This window comes from Neoarius graeffei, chromosome 2, assembly GCF_027579695.1.
Source record: "Neoarius graeffei isolate fNeoGra1 chromosome 2, fNeoGra1.pri, whole genome shotgun sequence".
Taxonomy (NCBI): domain Eukaryota; kingdom Metazoa; phylum Chordata; class Actinopteri; order Siluriformes; family Ariidae; genus Neoarius; species Neoarius graeffei.
Window position 1 is genome coordinate 52,080,619 of NC_083570.1, and position 18,399 is coordinate 52,099,017.

The following is an 18,399-nucleotide window of genomic DNA, read 5'->3' on the forward strand; positions in this document are numbered from 1 at the left end:
TCTCAGAAAACCTTAGCAAAGGAGGAATTGCTTTGCTAATCAGTAAATAGCTACATGTTGTCACTTGAGTAGTGTCTTAAGGTGTACTGGAAATTTCCAAGAAGAAGCCAGCTTCAGCATCATTTCCACCACTGATTGGTGATATGACTAAAATACCATATTGCAATGCTGGAAAAAATTACTATGGTACACTATGCATCATGATACTAAGGTACATAGTCACACTGCATTTTTTTTTTCATTAAATGATTTACGAATATCCATAAAAATGAATTAACACTGACAAGGAGAAAAATGTGAAAATCTAGAACAATGTACTTTCACATCAAATTAGCTGTTTCGAATCATGTTGTAATTGTTTGATTTTTAAATCATTAAAGTGTTTGAAAACTATTGTAATATCTTAGAAAAGTGCATTTTGAGATTATTTATCACAATCTCAATATTATATGGTGATATCACCCAGCTCTACTGATTTGTTTCTTAAGTTTGCAGACCAGTTTCAGAACATACACTACCGTTCAAAAGTTTGGGGTCACTTTGAAATGTCCTTATTTTTGAAAGAAAAGCACTGTTCTTTTCAATGAAGATCACTTTAAACTAATCAGAAATCCACTCTATACATTGCTAATGTGGTAAATGACTATTCTAGCTGCTGGTTTTTGGTGCAATATCTCCATAGGTGTATAGAGGCCCATTTCCAGCAACTCTCACTCCAGTGTTCTAATGGTACAATGTGTTTGCTCATTGCCTCAGAAGGCTAATGGAGGATTAGAAAACCCTTGTACAATCATGTTAGCACAGCTGAAAACAGTTGAGCTCTTTAGAGAAGCTATAAAACTGACCTTCCTTTGAGCAGATTGAGTTTCTGGAGCATCACATTTGTGGGGTCGATTAAATGCTCAAAATGGCCAGAAAAATGTTTTGACTAGATTTTCTATTCATTTTACAACTTATGGTGGGAAATAAAAGTGTGACTTTTCATGGAAACCACAAAATTGTCTGGGTGACCCCAAACTTTTGAACGGTAGTGTACATTAGGTACTGGTCCTGAAATTGTGTAATTTTTTTTTTTATCTGAAATGGAAAATGTTACGATGTTATGAGATGTTAATGTTTCATGATACCGCTCTTATCAACAAGGTGTTTCCACCCACAGAACTGTGACTCACTCAATGGTTATTATTTTTCACACCATTCTGTGTAAACTTTAGAGACAGTTGAGTGTGAAATTCCCAGATCAGCAGTTTCTGAAATACTCGAACCAACCCATCTGGCGCCAACAACCCTGATACAGTGAAAGTTACAGAAATCACGCTTTTCCCCCTATTCTGATCTTTGATGTGAACATTAACTCAAGCTGTTGACCTGTATTTTCCAGAGGGGGACCGTCAGGGCCTTCTAGGCCTTCAGAGAAGGCCCAAACATATCAGCATTTCAAATGTTATATTTCTTTCATAATTTCATTATCATTATTCTCTTCTAATTCGCCCTCATTTTCTATCAAATTTGCTTCAGAAATGAAAGGGTTACTGTCCTGAAAGCATTAAAATAGTTACCCAATGAGATTTTTTGTTTGTTTGTTGTCTCTTGACTGAGAAGAATTTAGAGCCGCTTACTCACTGGTTAGTGAGTAAGCGGCTCTAAAGTAGACACGTCATTGCTGGGACAGAAGGCCATGACTGTATATTTATGTAGGAAGTGACAGATGAATTAACCCATCAGATTTTGATTTGTAGTGGGAAGGACCAAAATTTTATCGCTCTAGGCCTGCTTGAAGGCCAACACGAGCTTAACCGTGAGTCAATGCAGCAGTGAAGTCACCTTCCAGCCGGTGTAGCGTTCATCAGTAGTGTTAGCAAATGCTAATCAAGCAGTCAAGCCAGTGCTATCGAGAGCAAGTAGCACAGGCTAATGACTGAGAAACTAAGATTTCTGTCTCCAGACTCTTCTTCCACACACACTTGCTACAGTATTTTTCACTTAACTATTCATTTCCCTATGTAATTTACTTAGTTACTTTTCAAATCAACATTGACAATGACACACAACAGAGCTACCTAGGACCCTGCCGCTAATCCCTTGTAAAATCCTTTGCTCTGTTGCTTTTTTGGTGTCTGGCTAAGTTTTGGCTGAGCTGAAGTCCCAGCTCTAATAATAACAGTTCGCCACTACTCTCTTCATGATTCTATTAATTGTGCTGCTGCCATAGGATTGGCTGATTAGATAACTGCAGGTGTACGGGTGTTTCTCATAAAGTGGATGGTGAGTGTATATTAACTTTATTAGTAATAGCATCAATGACCACAGCAAACTTTGGCTTAGTAACTGGAACGTTTTACTGATTTGAAAACTCTGAGTACAAATATATGTGCATTAAACACTGAAAAAACTATTACATTGTTATAAAACAAACTTTGGAAAATAGATTAATTTTAAGGTGATTATATTGGATTTTTTTTTTATTATTTTAAGCCTTTACTTGTCACATGTACATTGGAGCACAGTGAAATTCTTTCTCTATGTTTAACCCACCAGAAGCAGTGATCGCACACACAAGTGAGTCGTGAACACACATATCCAGAGCAGCGAGCAACTGCGCTGCAGCACCCAGGGTTAGGTGCCTTGTTCAAGGGCACCTCAGCCATGGATGTAGAGAGAGGGAAAAGTGCTGTTCATTCACTCCCCCCAGGCACACATTTTTCCTGTTGGTCTAGGGAATTGAACCAGTGACCTTTTCATCCCATAGCTGCTTCTCTAACCATGGTCTCTCTAGGCCATGGCTTCCCTGGATATTCCCTGGATAAAATTGGATATTCCAACTAAAATTATACTTATAGATCAGGATTAAAGTATGTCATTACGGAAACTACTGCAAGTTGGCCTAGTGGTTAGTGTGTCCATCTCTGAACCAGAAGATCGCGAGTTCTACTTGCAGTTAGGTCAGACCAAAGACCATCATAAAAATGGTACTTTATGCCATCTGGTGAGGCGCACAGCAATACAGATGTGAGTAGGGAGTCAAACTCTTGCAGTTATCAGAGGACTACGACACCCCCCCCCCACACACACACACACACACACACACTGTAACCCTAGCTATGTAATAGGCAAGAGGCTGAGGGCTACTGAAACGGAGATTGGCGCTGCCCAATGTACCTTGTGACATGAGAAGGACTTTGATTATAGAAACTAGATTACTTACTGTAACTGGTTGAGATATATATCAGAACAGGATAAAGTGGCTAGAGATAATGAGATGTTAAATTTATGACAAAGTGTTTGGAGACCACCCTCTTTAGAGAATACAAAATTAGAAATAATATTACATCATGAGTATGGGGTCAACAAAAATCAATCAGGGTTCATCTTAATCATCTCATCTCATTATCTCTAGCCGCTTTATCCTGTTCCACAGGGTCGCAGGCAAGCTGGAGCCTATCCCAGCTGACTACGGGCGAAAGGCGGGGTACACCCTGGACAGGTCGCCAGGTCATCACAGGGCTGACACATAGACACAGACAACCATTCACACTCACATTCACACCTACGGTCAATTTAGAGCCACCAGTTAACCTAACCTGCATGTCTTTGGACTGTGGGGGAAACTGGAGCACCCGGAGGAAACCCACGCGGACACGGGGAGAACATGCAAACTCCACACAGAAAGGCCCTCACCAGCCACGGGGCTCGAACCCAGGACCTTCTTGCTGTGAGGCGACAGCGCTAACCACTACACTACCGTGCCGCCCTCATCTTAATCAATTTGGGTTAAATGTATGTTTCAAGGAAGCAAACTCAATAATCCATCCATTATCTATACCACTTAGCCATCAGGGTCACAGGAACCAATCCCAGCTGACTTCAGGTGAGAGGTATACCCAGGGCAGGTTGCTAGTCTATCACAGGGCTAACACCAAGATGAAAAACCATTCACACATATGGGCAATTTGGAGTAGGCAGTTGACCTAATCCACATGTCTTTGGACCGTGGGAGGAAACCTACACAGGCACATGTAAACTCCGCACAGAAAGGCCCCAGTCAGCTGCCAGGTTCGAACCCAGAACCTTCTTGCTGTAAGCTGACCATGCTAACTACTGCATCACCATGCTGTCTGTTTACTTGATAATATTTGTAATAATAGACTTTTTAATCAGGGCGGCACAATGGTATAGTGGTTAGTGCTGTTGCCTCACAACAAGAAGGTCCTGGGTTCGAGCCCAGTGGCCAACGAGGGCCTTTCTGTGTGGAGTTTGCATGTTCTCCCTGTGTCTGTGTGGGTTTCCTCTGGGTGCTTCGGTTTCCCCCAAAGTCCTGGCGACTTCTCCAGGGTGTACCCTGCCTCTCACCCATAGTCAGCTGGGATAGGCTCCAGCTTGCCTGCGACCCTGTAGAACAGGATAAGCGGCTACAGATGATGGATGGATGGACTTTTTAATAGGCCTGGGAGTTGATCCCAAAGAGTCAATTCCTTGATTCAAGTCTCGACTCCAAATCTTTAATCTTATCCAAATGGAAATCCAAAACTTAATTCCACACAAAGAAGCCGGATATAGACCAAGTTATCACTTTATGTAGTTAAGTACTATATAGTTGATACTGCAGTATATGAGACCAGTCCTTTTTTGGGGTCAAATTTATCTTCTCAGACATTAATTGATTGATGTTAGCTTGTCATGACAGATAGTGCCAAGGTTTCACGTTTTGGACACAGTGGTGCAGTGGTGAGCACTGTCACCACATAACAAGTAGGTTTCTGGTTTGAATCTGGTGTTTGACTGGGGCCTTTCTGTGTGGAGTTTGTGTGTTCTCCTTGTGCCTGTGTGGGTTTGCTCTGGGTGCTCTGTTTCCGTCTCACAGTCCAAAAGCATGCAGATTAGGGCTACGTTTACATTAGACCGTATCTGTCTCGTTTTCTTCGCGGATGCACTGTCCGTTTACATTAAACTGCCTGGAAACGCCGGGAAACGGGAATCCGCCAGCGTCCACGTATTCAATCCAGATCGTGTCAGCTCCGGTGCTGTGTAAACATTCAGAATACGTGGATACGCTGTGCTGAGCTCTAGCTGGCGTCTCATTGGACAACGTCACTGTGACATCCACCTTCCTGATTCGCTGGCGTTGGTCATGTGACGCGACTGCTGAAAAACGGCGCGGACTTTCGCCTTGTATCACCTTTCATTAAAGAGTATAAAAGTATGAAAATACTGCAAATACTGATGCAAATACTGCCCATTGTGTAGTTATGATTGTCTTTAGGCTTGCCATCCTTCCACTTGCAAGTAGTAAGTGATATGCGCTGGGATCACACACACTGCGGCTCAGTCCCGAATCGTGGCTCGTGCACTTCACTCGCGCGCTGTGTGAGCTGCGCAGGGCCGGAGTGCGCACCCTCCAGAGGGCACTCGCTGTTCAGGGCGGAGTGATTTGGAGCGCAGGATGCCTGCGGAGCTGAGCGTATCCGTGTATTGGCGTTGCTGTGTGCACGCAAATCGTGTATTGGTGTTGCTGTGTGCACACTAATCGTTTTAAAAACGTTAATCTGATGATCCGCTGATACGGTCTAATGTAAACATGGGCTAGGTCAGTTACCTACTCTAAATTGACCATAGGTGTGAATGGCTGTCTGTGTCAGCCCTGTGATCGAGAGGTGTTCTGTCGAGGTCTCTTTCCCGATATCCATCCATTAACTGTAGCCGCTTATCCTGTCCTACAGGGTCGCAGACAAGCTGGAGCCTATCCCAGCTGACTATGGGCGAGAGGCGGGGTACACCCTGGACAAGTCACCAGGTTATCGCAGGGCTGACACAAAGACAAACAACCATTCACACTCACATCTATGGTCAATTTAGAGCCACCAATTAGCACCTAACCTGCATGTCTTTGGACTGTGGGGGAAACCAGAGCACCTGGAGGAAACGCACACAGACACAGGGAGAACATGCAAACTCCACACAGAAAGGCCCTCGCCAGCCTCTGGGCTCGAACCCGGACCTTCTTGCTGTGAGGCGACAGCGCTAACCACTACACCACCTTACCACCCCTCTTTCCTGATATCTTTTTCTTTTATAAATCAGAATTTGGAAAATTACTGTGGAGAATCTACTCTTGGGATCAGAATTGACAAAATTATTGTGTAAAATCAACTCCTGGAACTGATTCTCGTCACTTGGAATCATCCATCCACACATCTATTATCTATAGCTGCTTATCCTGTTCTACAGGGTCGCAGACAAGCCGGAGCCCATCCCAGCTGACTATGGGTGAGAGGCAGGGTACACCCTGGACATGTCGCCAGGTTATCGCAGGGCTGACACATAGAGACAAACAACCATTCACACCTACGGTCAATTTAGAGCCACCTTTTAGCACCTAACCTGCACGTCTTTGAACTGTGGGGGAAACCGGAGTACCTGGAGGAAACCCACACAGACACGGGGAAAACATGCAAACTCCACACAGAAAGGCCCTCGCCGGCCGCTGGGTTCGAACCCAGAACCTTCTTGCTGTGAGGCGACAGCGCTAACCACTACACCACCGTACTACCCAACACAGGTCTAGAAGCCTCAGTGGAGAATTGAGTGGACACATGTAATACAGTATATACATTTCTACTGTATATACTATACCACCCCCTTTCCCGATATCTTTTTCTTTTTTAAATCAGAATTCGGAAACAGGTGGCACGGTGGTGTAGTGGTTAGCGCCGTCGCCTCACAGCAAGAAGGTCCAGGTTCGAGCCCCGTGGCCGGTGAGGGCCTTTCTGTGCGGAGTTTGCATGTTCTCCCCGTGTCCGCGTGGGTTTCCTCCGGGTGCTCCGGTTTCCCCCACAGTCCAAAGACATGCAGGTTAGGTTAACTGGTGACTCTAAATTGACCGTAGGTGTGAATGTGAGTGTGAATGGTTGTCTGTGTGTCAGCCCTGTGATGACCTGTTGACTTGTCCAGGGTCAGCTGGGATAGGCTCCAGACTCTTGGAATCGACTCTCATCACTTTGAATCAGAATCGGAGTCGACTCCAAAATTCCTGGAGTCGAACATAATAGTTTTTACCATTATGCCTTGTCTGGGGATTGTGATAAAAGTGCATTTAAATTTGTATGCTTTGCGTCGTATTTGTATATTATAACCGAAGCTTCGTGACGTGGAATATCCTTTACGCATGCGCGGTACAGACTATCCAGCCGAACGCATCATGTCAGTTGTTATTTTTTTATGAATGAGAGTAGGCGGAGCTAGTGTTTCACAAACAATCTTCTCTTGTAGCCAACAGGGGGCGCGTATAAATATATATTTTTTTTATATATAAACACAATTTCTCCCCCACAGTGAAGCTAAAAGGCAAAAAGAAAGCGACGTGAAGGAATCTAGATGTTGTGGGGAACTTTTTTCGGTTAGTGTAACGCAGAGATTGGGTGTTTCCGGTTTCCATGTTTACCATCGGGGACGTAAAGACGCAGGAAGGAGCGCGAGGCAGTCCTGACATTAGCTTAGCCAAGACGAAAGGCTAGGCTAGTTCAGTAGGGGTTTAATAACGTGTCGCAAGGAAGTTAAAAAGGAAAAAAAACACCAGCCAGTGGGTGATTATAACGCAGTAAAAGCCTTTCCGTGAGAGAGACAGAGAGCGCACGCGCGTGCGTACAGGCATTACACAGAGGCTCGCGCCTCCAGTTGAGAGTCATGCAAGTTGGACAAAATGCCAAGTTTGCTTTCAGAGCCGCCGCTCAGTGCGGCTTTATTCAACCCTGACGCTTTTTAATGAGCTCTAGTCCTCGTCTGATGGTCGCTAAACACACAACTAGCTTGTGATCTTCGGGCTTTTTCGGTTTGTAATTCCTCGACAACTGATTAAATACAGGAAGGTGTGTTTTTATTCCTGGAAAGGACCGGAAGGAAGGAAGGAAGGATGGCTGCCACTTTATCAGCAGAAGAAGAGCAGGTTAGTTCTCCTTTACAAAAATAACAATAAAACATTACAGGAGCTCAGTGGGGCAGAAAAATGGCTATTATTATTATTATTATTATTATTATTAAACACACACTGCAGCTTGTGACTAGAATTTCAGCTCTTCGACATGAATGAGTCCAACTTTCAGTATGAATACTTACTTATTATAACCATAAAATGTCATGTTTAGCTTTTATTGTTAAAAAAAAAAAAAAAAGATTTCCACGAAATCTGATGATCTTGTCTTTTTCTTTTCGTACTTTTGCTGTGTTCCATTCACTACACTTGAATGCTGTACATTTCAGCAGGGGTATGAAGAGTTGGGAAGTTCAAAAGTGTGGCTCCCAAATCTCTGTCCCTACTTTTTGTTCTAGACAGCGAGCAATAAAGGAACAAAAAGCGCCCTATGTAGTGCACTTGTGTAGGGAGTAGGGAGCTAATTGGGATTCATCCTCAATAGACTTTAGTTTACAGAAGTGTGTGTGTACAATTGAAAGGTTTTTTAAAAATTATTATTATTATTATTATTATCATTATTATTATTAATAAACACACACACTGCAGCTTGTGACTAGAATTTCAGCTCTTCGACATGAATGAGTCCAACTTTCAGTATGAATACTTACTTATTATAACCATAAAATGTCATGTTTAGCTTTCATTGTAAAAAAAAAAAGATTTCCACGAAATCTGATGACCTTCCCTTGTCTTGTCTTGTCTTTTTCTTTTCATACTTTGCTGTGTTCCATTCAGACCTACACTTGAATGCTGTACATTTCAGCAGGGGTATGAAGAGTTGGGAAGTTCAAAAGTGTGGCTCCCAAATCTCTGTCCCTCCTTTTTGTTCTAGACAGCGAGCAATAAAGGAACAAAAAGCGCCCTATGTAGTGCACTTGTGTAGGGAGTAGGGAGCTAATTGGGATTCATCCTCAATAGACTTTAGTTTACAGAAGTGTGTGTGTACAATTGAAAGGTTTTTTAAAAATTATTATTATTATTATCATTATTATTATTAATAAACACACACACTGCAGCTTGTGACTAGAATTTCAGCTCTTCGACATGAATGAGTCCAACTTTCAGTATGAATACTTACTTATTATAACCATAAAATGTCATGTTTAGCTTTTATTGTTAAAAAAAAAAATCAAGATTTCCACGAAATCTGATGACCTTCCCTTGTCTTCCCTTTTCTTGTCTTGTCTTTTTCTTTTCATACTTTGCTGTGTTCCATTCACTACACTTGAATGCTGTACATTTCAGCAGGGGTATGAAAAGTTGGGAAGTTCAAAAGTGTGGCTCCCAAATCTCTGTCCCTCCTTTTTGTTCTAGACAGCGAGCAATAAAGGAACAAAAAGCGCCCTATGTAGTGCACTTGTGTAGGGAGTAGGGAGCTAATTGGGATTCATCCTCAATAGACTTTAGTTTACAGAAGTGTGTGTACAATTGAAAGGTTTTTTAAAAATTATTATTATTATTATTATTATTATTATTATTAATAATAAACACACACTGCAGCTTGTGACTAGAATTTCAGCTCTTCGACATGAATGAGTCCAACTTTCAGTATGAATACTTACTTATTATAACCATAAAATGTCATGTTTAGCTTTCATTGTAAAAAAAAAAAAAAGATTTCCACGAAATCTGATGACCTTCCCTTGTCTTGTCTTGTCTTTTTCTTTTCATACTTTGCTGTGTTCCATTCAGACCTACACTGAAATGCTGTACATTTCAGCAGGGGTATGAAAAGTTGGGAAGTTCAAAAGTGTGGCTCCCAAATCTCTGTCCCTCCTTTTTGTTCTAGACAGCGAGCAATAAAGGAATAAAAAGCGCCCTATGTAGTGCACTTGAGTAGGGAGTAGGGAGCTAATTGGGATTCATCCTCAATAGACTTTAGTTTACAGAAGTGTGTGTGTACAATTGAAAGGTTTTTTTAATTATTATTATTATTATTATTAAACACACACACTGCAGCTTGTGACTAGAATTTCAGCTCAAACTCTTCGACATGAATGAGTCCAACTTTCAGTATGAATACTTACTTATTATAACCATAAAATGTCATGTTTAGCTTTTATTGTTAAAAAAAATCAAGATTTCCACGAAATCTGATGACCTTCCCTTGTCTTCCCTTTTCTTGTCTTGTCTTTTTCTTTTCATACTTTGCTGTGTTCCATTCACTACACTGAAATGCTGTACATTTCAGCAGGGGTATGAAGAGTTGGGAAGTTCAAAGTGTGGCTCCCAAATCTCTGTCCCTCCTTTTTGTTCTAGACAGCGAGCAATAAAGGAATAAAAAGCGCCCTATGTAGTGCACTTGTGTAGGGAGCTAATTGGGATTCATCCTCAATAGACTTTAGTTTACAGAAGTCTGTGTGTACAATTGAAAGGTTTTTTTTAATTATTATTATTATTATTATTATTTCCTTCTTCCTTTGACTAGTATTTAAGGGAAAAGATAAAGACGACATGATGTTAAGTCTGTGATAAAAATGGAAGCCATTTTCCTGTCACATTATTCTCAGTAAACAGGCAATCTTGTAGCCTACGATTACCACACACACAGCCTGCAACAGGAAACAGCCCTTATATAAGCTGCCTGTTATTTATCTAAGTGACATTTGATAGCTTTTTTTAATCTAGAGCACTGACTTTGTGTACTTTATATTAGTCTAATATAAATACAGTCAAGTCTAGTTGACCTAAATGATGTCATGTAACTCCATGTTGTGTATTATTATTATTTTCTATTCATTCATCTTCCACTCTATAGCTTTTCCTGTTAATGATACTGATAAAGAATCTCTCTGGTGTTTTTTGAACAAAGTAAGCCTTCTCTCAGGCTCCTGTGAGTAAGGGAAAATACATCCTCTCTTATTTTTCTGTGCCTGAAAGAAACTCTTCACAGAAGAGGTGCAAGATACTGAGAAGTGTGTGTGTGTGTGTGTGTGTCAGGCTGGATATGTCCAGCTTCTAGCAGAGCGACTTGCTCCGTCATCCAGCTGTTGAAAGCATTTTCCTTGACGGAGAGTTCAGTTGTGGAATGTACCATCTCCTAGTTGTGTGTGAGAAGGAGAAAGAAAGAGTGATGGGGAAATGAAAGACAGAGACATGGGCAGAGCTGATGACGCACATCTCTTCCTGTTCGCTATCGACTGATGCCAGAATAGACACGGCTGACGACAGGCTTGTGGGTGGGGGTGTGTGTGACCATACATGTTTGATCATGTGCAGGCCATCTACAGTTCTCAGATTTGAGATGGTATAACCATACCATGGCAGTGACCCAAGGCACGAGACCTGGGCTAATGATGCAACAACCACAAAGAGAGATGATATTTCCAGGTGGAATACTTGCATCTGTGAATAAATGATGTTTGCTGACCTATTAAGGAATCTTGCAGGTAGAAATCAGAGAAAACTGCCTTTCTACGCTAAGTCGGACTTTTCACACTTAAAATGTTGAGCCCTTCAGTAAACCGGGCCTAATTAGCTACCATGCACCAATCCCTGAACACTTGAGTGCTCTGAACACGTGACTTACAGTAAAATTTGTTTTTGACTGGTAGTGCAAATTTCAGGTGGGAAAGTTCCTAAATTCTGAAAAATGCTGCCCTCGCTGATGACGCTCCTTTTGACTTTCTAGTCTCGCTGACTCAATCCAAAACTAGCGATCTCAACCACAGAAATCTCTCGTTTCCAGAGCGTGAGGGTTAAACGAGAAGTTGAGCTGTTGACCTGCAGCGACACTAACCAGAAACACTCCATTTGGCTGTAAACATTGTTTCAGAGTTTGCTTTCAAGGGTTTCTTAAAGGGCTCTGAAAGTGAGAATTTCATCAAATGATAATCTAGTTGTGTATTTTCATTCTATAAGGACATGTTACACAGTGTTCCTTATCAACATGATAATATGCATAGTGTTTTGGCTTGACCCATGTCTTGCTTTTCAGTGAACATAAATTCTAAGCTGTTTCAGTTATAGTGTAATACTCATGGTGTTTATCAAGAAGTACTTACAGGTGTGTGTGTGTGGAAAATATGGTTCAGGAAGCAAATGAGCTCAGCTGCCCTGTAGTGACACCAACTAGCGAAAAGCAGTTGCACTAGAATTAGGCTTCAACGTTTTTATAAGGGTAGAACATACGATTTTGTGAAGGCATTGTAGAACAGAATTTATATGGAAATGAAGACAGACTTTCTATATGGCCAAAAAGTTTGTGGACACCTGACCATCACTCTTGCAGGTTCTTGTTAAACATCCCATTCCAGATTTAGTCTCCATTTCCTGTTATTCTCCACTCTTCTGCAAAGACTTTCCACTAGATTTTAGAGTGGCTGTGGGGATTTGTGGAGTTTGCATGTTCTCCCCGTGTCCGCGTGGGTTTCCTCCGGGTGCTCCGGTTTCCCCCACAGTCCAAAGACATGCAGGTTAGGTTAACTGGTGACTCTAAATTGAGCGTAGGTGTGAATGTGAGTGTGAATGGTTGTCTGTGTCTATGTGTCAGCCCTGTGATGACCTGGCGACTTGTCCAGGGTGTACCCCGCCTTTCACCCGTAGTCAGCTGGGATAGGCTCCAGCTCGCCTGCGACCCTGTAGAACAGGATAAAGCAGCTACAGATAATGGATGGATGGATGTGGGGATTTGTGTTCATCCAGCTACAAGCGCGTTAGTGACATCAGGCACTGATGTTGGGTGAGGAGTTCATCACAAAGGTGTTCAGTGGTGTTGAGGTCAGGGCTCTGTGCAGGACACTTGAGTTTTTCCCACTCCAACTTTGGCAAACTGTGTCTTCATGGAGTGTGCTTTGTGCACGGGGGCATTGTCATGCTGGAACAGGTTTGGGCCTCTTGTTCCAGTGAAGGGAAATTGTAACAATGCTACAACATACAAAGACCTTCCATACGATTCTGTGCTTCACACTTTGTTTGGGGAAGGAACGCATGGGTTTGATCGTCTGGTATCTACAAAATTTGAGATGTATCGTGGGATGGCTGATGTCTCAGGTCAGTACGCAACAGCATGGCCACCCCACTGTGTCCTATTGAACACACTGAGGACTTGCAGGGGTGAGTGGATGCTGGTGAGGGGGTACATTAATACTTAATCACCTGCATGGAAAACTTGGGTAAATGACGGGGAAAGATGATAAGCTTGCAGAGTAAACCAAACACCCAGCCAGTTTGGTTAGGACAGAATGCGGCTTCAGAAGATGTCTTGGGATGTGACCGCATGGGCTATCTTTTAATAGGAAATCCAACTTGCTGCAATAATTTTTTTTTTTTTGACTTCACAGCTATTTATTTAGCTTTTAATTGCAAAGGGCAATATTGTAGTAATGATTTAACAAATGCTGTCTTTCACAAGAATTGGGTCATGTTCATGTTGCACTGAGCTACACGCCTGCTTAATAAAGCACTAATTATTGTAGAAATGATCTGCTCTCTTCCAACTGCTTATTTATATGTCGATCACGCCTCATCTGTATCTCTTCATCTGCGAGAGGGCAGGAGGGAGAGATTATGATGTTTCAGGAAGTGACTAAACACAATGTGTATTTGCAGTAAACCTTTGTTTTGTTCCCCTACCCACATGGATATGAGCCTTTGCAGAAAGCTAATCTCAGCCCACTCGTCTCATTCCCCACACCACACGCAGACATGGGGTGCACACACGCGCGCACACAGCATACTGATCCATTTAGGCCTCCTTCAGTAATACTATAAAGAGCAAAGAATGCAATCCCTCAAGATTGAGACAAGCCCAGCCTTCAAACCATTTCTCTTAATACTGTGTGTAAAATTGAAGTGAACGTTATCAACTGGTGATGTGATACAGATTCTGAACATACCCACGATCTTAATTTACCAATAGTGGTCAGTTTTATATTGTTGATAGTTTGATTGAACATTTGGACGTTTTGATGAAAATCGGACGCTTTATTTCAGTTCCGTGTGTGTTGGGGGCCACCTTCCAGGCCCGTGAGAGAGCTGACTGCTGATACTGCTGCATCTCCTGTTTTATAATCGCAGCACAGAGCACGGGCTCCTCAGAGACACCAACAAAAGCCGCCTTTCAGAAGAATCCTACTGATGATGCTCTTGACTAACCAGTCAACTCACTCACATGAGCAGGGTTTGTCTTGGCCTGAAATGAGGCTGAAGTGGCAGAAGAGGGCTCGCGGCAGTGGTTGCTTGTTCACTGGGAAAAATGTATATACGGTACCAATTAAATGTTTGGAAACACTGTCTAATTCAGTGGGTTTATTTTTATTAAGACACTTTTTATGACTTAAAGTGTCATATGGTCATGAGCTTTGGGTAATGACCGAAAGAACAAGATCGCAGATACAAGCGGCCGAAATGAGTTTCCTTCGCAGGGTGGCTGGGCGCTCCCTTAGAGATAGGGTGAGAAGCACAGTCACTCGGGAGGAGCTCGGAGTAGAGCCGCTGCTCCTCCACATCGAGAGGAATCAGCTGAGGTGGCTTGGGCCTCTTTTTTGGATGCCTCCTGGACGCCTCCCTGGGGAGGTGTTCCAGGCATGTCCCCCCGGGAGGAGGCACCGGGGAAGACCCAGGACACGCTGGAGGGACTATGTCTCTCGGCTGGCCTGGGAACGCCTCAGTGTTCTTCCCGAGGAGCTGGCCGAGGTGTCTGGGGAAAGGGAAGTTTGGGCTTCCATGCTTAGACTGCTGCCTCCGCGACCTGGTCCCGGATAAAGCGGAAGAAGACGAGACACTTTATGACTTGATGGACTGTTTCTCTTTACTGAGCAGTTATTGACATATCTATACTACTAAAGGAAGGCTGTCTGTCTGTTCACCTATGCAAATCGACACGGTTGGATGCACATACTCCATACTTTGCACATGGATTGGTGACACCCCAGAGGGGCCCAAGACAACATTTAACATGGCATTGGTGCTAATCCAAGACACTATTAATTTCCCATAAGCTACATGAGGGCGGCACGGTGGTGTAGTGGTTAGCGCTGTCGCCTCACAGCAAGAAGGTCCGGGTTCGAGCCCCGTGGCCGGCGAGGGCCTTTCTGTGCGGAGTTTGCATGTTCTCCCCGTGTCCGCGTGGGTTTCCTCCGGGTGCTCCGGTTTCCCCCACAGTCCAAAGACATGCAGGTTAGGTTAACTGGTGACTCTAAATTGACCGTAGGTGTGAATGTGAGTGTGAATGGTTGTCTGTGTCTATGTGTCAGCCCTGTGATGACCTGGCGACTTGTCCAGGGTGTACCCCGCCTTTCGCCCGTAGTCAGCTGGGATAGGCTCCAGCTTGCCTGCGACCCTGTAGAACAGGATAAAGCGGCTAGAGATAATGAGATGAGATAAGCTACATGCTCGTGCAAGCACACCGTGCTAATCCAGGACACCATTCGTTTCCTGTAGGCTACATTCTTGCACTAACACACTGCGCACAGCCTCAGTAGGGAATCCTCTCCCCAACTCGCCGGAGAGTTTTGATTGTATGGGACCTTGCAATCGGTGCTCCTTGCCGGAGACTTCCGCTAGGGCCGAGTCTACATCACTGAGGAGACGCAGGGAGCGATTTATGTCATTTTGACAGAATACAGTAGAAATGTATATACTGTATTACATGTGTCCACTCAATTCTCCACTGAGGCTTCTAGACCTGTGTTGGGTAGCACGGTGGTGTAGTGGTTAGCACTGTTGCCTCACAGCAAGAAGGTTCTGGGTTCGAACCCAGCGGCCGGCAAGGGCCTTTCTGTGTGGAGTTTGCATGTTCTCCCCGTTTCTGCATGGGTTTCCTCCGGGTGCTCCGGTTTCCCCCACAGTCTAAAGACATGCGGTTAGGTTAATATGGGACGGCCTTGAGCGAGGCACCTAACTCCCAACTGCTCCCCAGGCGCTGTTAGCATGGCTGCCCACTGCTTTGGGTATGTGTGTGTGTATTCACTGCTTCAGATAGGTTAAATGCAGAGAGGAAATTTCACAAGTGTGTGGCTACGTTTACATTAGACTGTATCTGTCTCGTTTTCTTCGCGGATGCACTGTCCGTTTACATTAAACCACCTGGAAACGCCGGGAAACGGGAATCCGCCAGCGTCCACGTATTCAATCTAGATCGTGTCTGGTCCGGTGCTGTGTAAACATTGAGAATACGCGGATACGCTGTGCTGAGCTCTAGCTGGCGTCGTCATTGGACAACGTCACTGTGACATCCACCTTCCTGATTCGCTGGCGTTGGTCATGTGACGCGGCTGCTAAAAAACGGTGCGGACTTCCGCCTTGTATCACCTTTCATTAAAGAGTATAAAAGTATGAAAATACTGCAAATACTGATGCAAATACTGCCCATTGTGTAGTTATGATTGTCTTTAGGCTTGCCATCCTTCCACTTGCAAGTGGTAAGTGATATGCGCTGGGATCACACACACAGCGGCTCAGTCCCGAATCACAGCTTGTTCACTTCACTCGCGCGCTGTGTGAGCTGCGCAAGGCCGGAGTGCGCACCCTCCAGAGGGCACTCGCTGTTCAGGGCGGAGTGATTTGGAGCGCAGGATGCCTGCGGAGCCGAGCGTATCCGTGTATTGGTATTGTTGTGTGCACGCGAATCGTGTATTGGTGTTGCTGTGTGCACGCTAATCGTTTTAAAAACGTTAATCTGATGATCCGCTGATACGGTCTAATGTAAACATGGGCTGTGATGAACAAAGTTGTGCTTTCTTCTTTCTTTACACAATGGTATTTGGATGTTCCACTCCATTTAGTTAATGGTGCAATTCCTTTTCAATTATTCGGTTTGTCTGTCAATCCAGCCCCTGTGAAGAGCACCATTCAAAGGAAATCAGGTTCATGGACGATAACTACTAGTGCATTACTACAGTTGTAGAAAAGGGCTATTTACTGTGTTTTTATTATTATTTACCATTTACTGTTTGAAACCAAACACACATTAAGAAGGCAAGAATTTGCGCTAATTAACTTTTGACGAGGCACCTGTTAACTGAAGAGCATCCCAGGTGACTCCCTCATGAAGCTGGTTAAGATAATGCCAAGTGTGCAAAGCGTCAAGGTAAACGCTGGCTACTTTGAAGAATCTAAAATATGAAACGTTTTGTTTACCGCATAATTCCATATACAGGCAGCACTGTGTTGCAGTGGTTGGGACAGTCGCCTCACAACAAGAAGGTTCTGGGTTCAACCCTCATGGCTGAGTTTGCACGTTTTCCCTGTGTCTGTGTGGGTTTCCTCTGGGTGCTCTCGTTTCCCCCACAGTTCAGAGACATGCAGATTAGGTAAAATACCCAGCCACTGGGGTTGTACAAGATGGTGCATACTTGGCGCCAGTCCCAAGCCCAGATAGAGTGGGGAGGGTTGCGTCAGGAAGGGCATCCAGTGTAAAATCTATGCCAAATTAAATGTGTAGAACAGATCCGCTGTAGTGACCTTTAACAGGAGCAGTTGGAAGAAGACATAATTCACTGTACAGTGTTTCCCCTAAGCAGCCATGGCCTGTAGGTTAGAAAAGCAGCCTTGGGCCCAAAGGGTCATCGGTTTGATTCCCGGCACCAGCAGTAAGGGGAGTTGAGTGAATGAACAGCACTTTCCCCTCCCTCTGTATCATGGCTGAAGTGCCTTTGAACAAGGCGCCTAACCCCCAACTGCTCTCTGGGCGTTGTAGCATAGCTGCCTACTGCTGTGTGTGCACGTGCGCGTATGCATATGCACTCATTTGCGTGTGTGTGTGTGTGTGTGTGCGCCACTGCTTCAGATGGGTTAAATGCAGAAGAGGAATTTCACTGTGCTTGAGTGTGCATGTGACAAAGGCGGCGGATTCTTCTTCTTCCTCTTCCAAATTTACTTTTTTGTGTGTGTGTGGGGGGGGTTGTTTGCTGGATGAGGATGGTCACCTATAGACCCTTTTCAGTCACGTGACCTTCGTAAACGCGACCGCCATTTTGGACATGTAGTGGACTTCGGCTCGAATCGGTTTGAATGCGAGGAAGGCGACAAACATAAAAGAAAAAGGAGCGAGATGCAGAAAACTGTATTTACTAGTTTACTGTAATTATGATCTGGCAACTATTTACACCGGATCCAGTGTAAATAGCTGCCGGAGCCAATGTCCGAGCTTGCCGGAGCGCGCTCCGGCCGGCCACGAGCTAGCGCGCTCCGGAACCTCGGATGTTGGCTCCGGCAGCTATTTACACTGGATCCGGTGTAAATAGCTGCCAGATCATAATTACAGTAAACTAGAATGGAATGTTAACAGCAATGTAATGCCTTTTCTGGCTAATTTTATTCGTCTTACCTCCAACAAAGTGGTCACTACACAAGCGTTGGTATGCCGCTATCCATCTTCTCCGTCGGTCAGCATCTACCGGGATCCGATAAAATGATAACCCTTGCCTTGTTTGTTGATGGTTACTACATCCAGGTGCACAACAATATAGTGGCATGATGGAAGTCTTGCT

General features: G+C 43.9%; 1 protein-coding gene across 1 annotated transcript in view; it reads left to right on the forward strand.

Moving 5' to 3' along the window:
• The first annotated feature begins 7,328 nt into the window (after positions 1–7,328).
• ptpn9a (protein tyrosine phosphatase non-receptor type 9a) overlaps positions 7,329–18,399 on the forward strand; it is a 60,537-nt gene continuing 49,466 nt past the window's right edge. Inside the window, exon 1 of the mRNA XM_060914384.1 lies at positions 7,329–7,939. Coding sequence (XP_060770367.1) covers positions 7,907–7,939 — 33 coding nt within the window. The 5' untranslated portion in view covers positions 7,329–7,906. The remainder of the gene's footprint in view (positions 7,940–18,399) is intronic.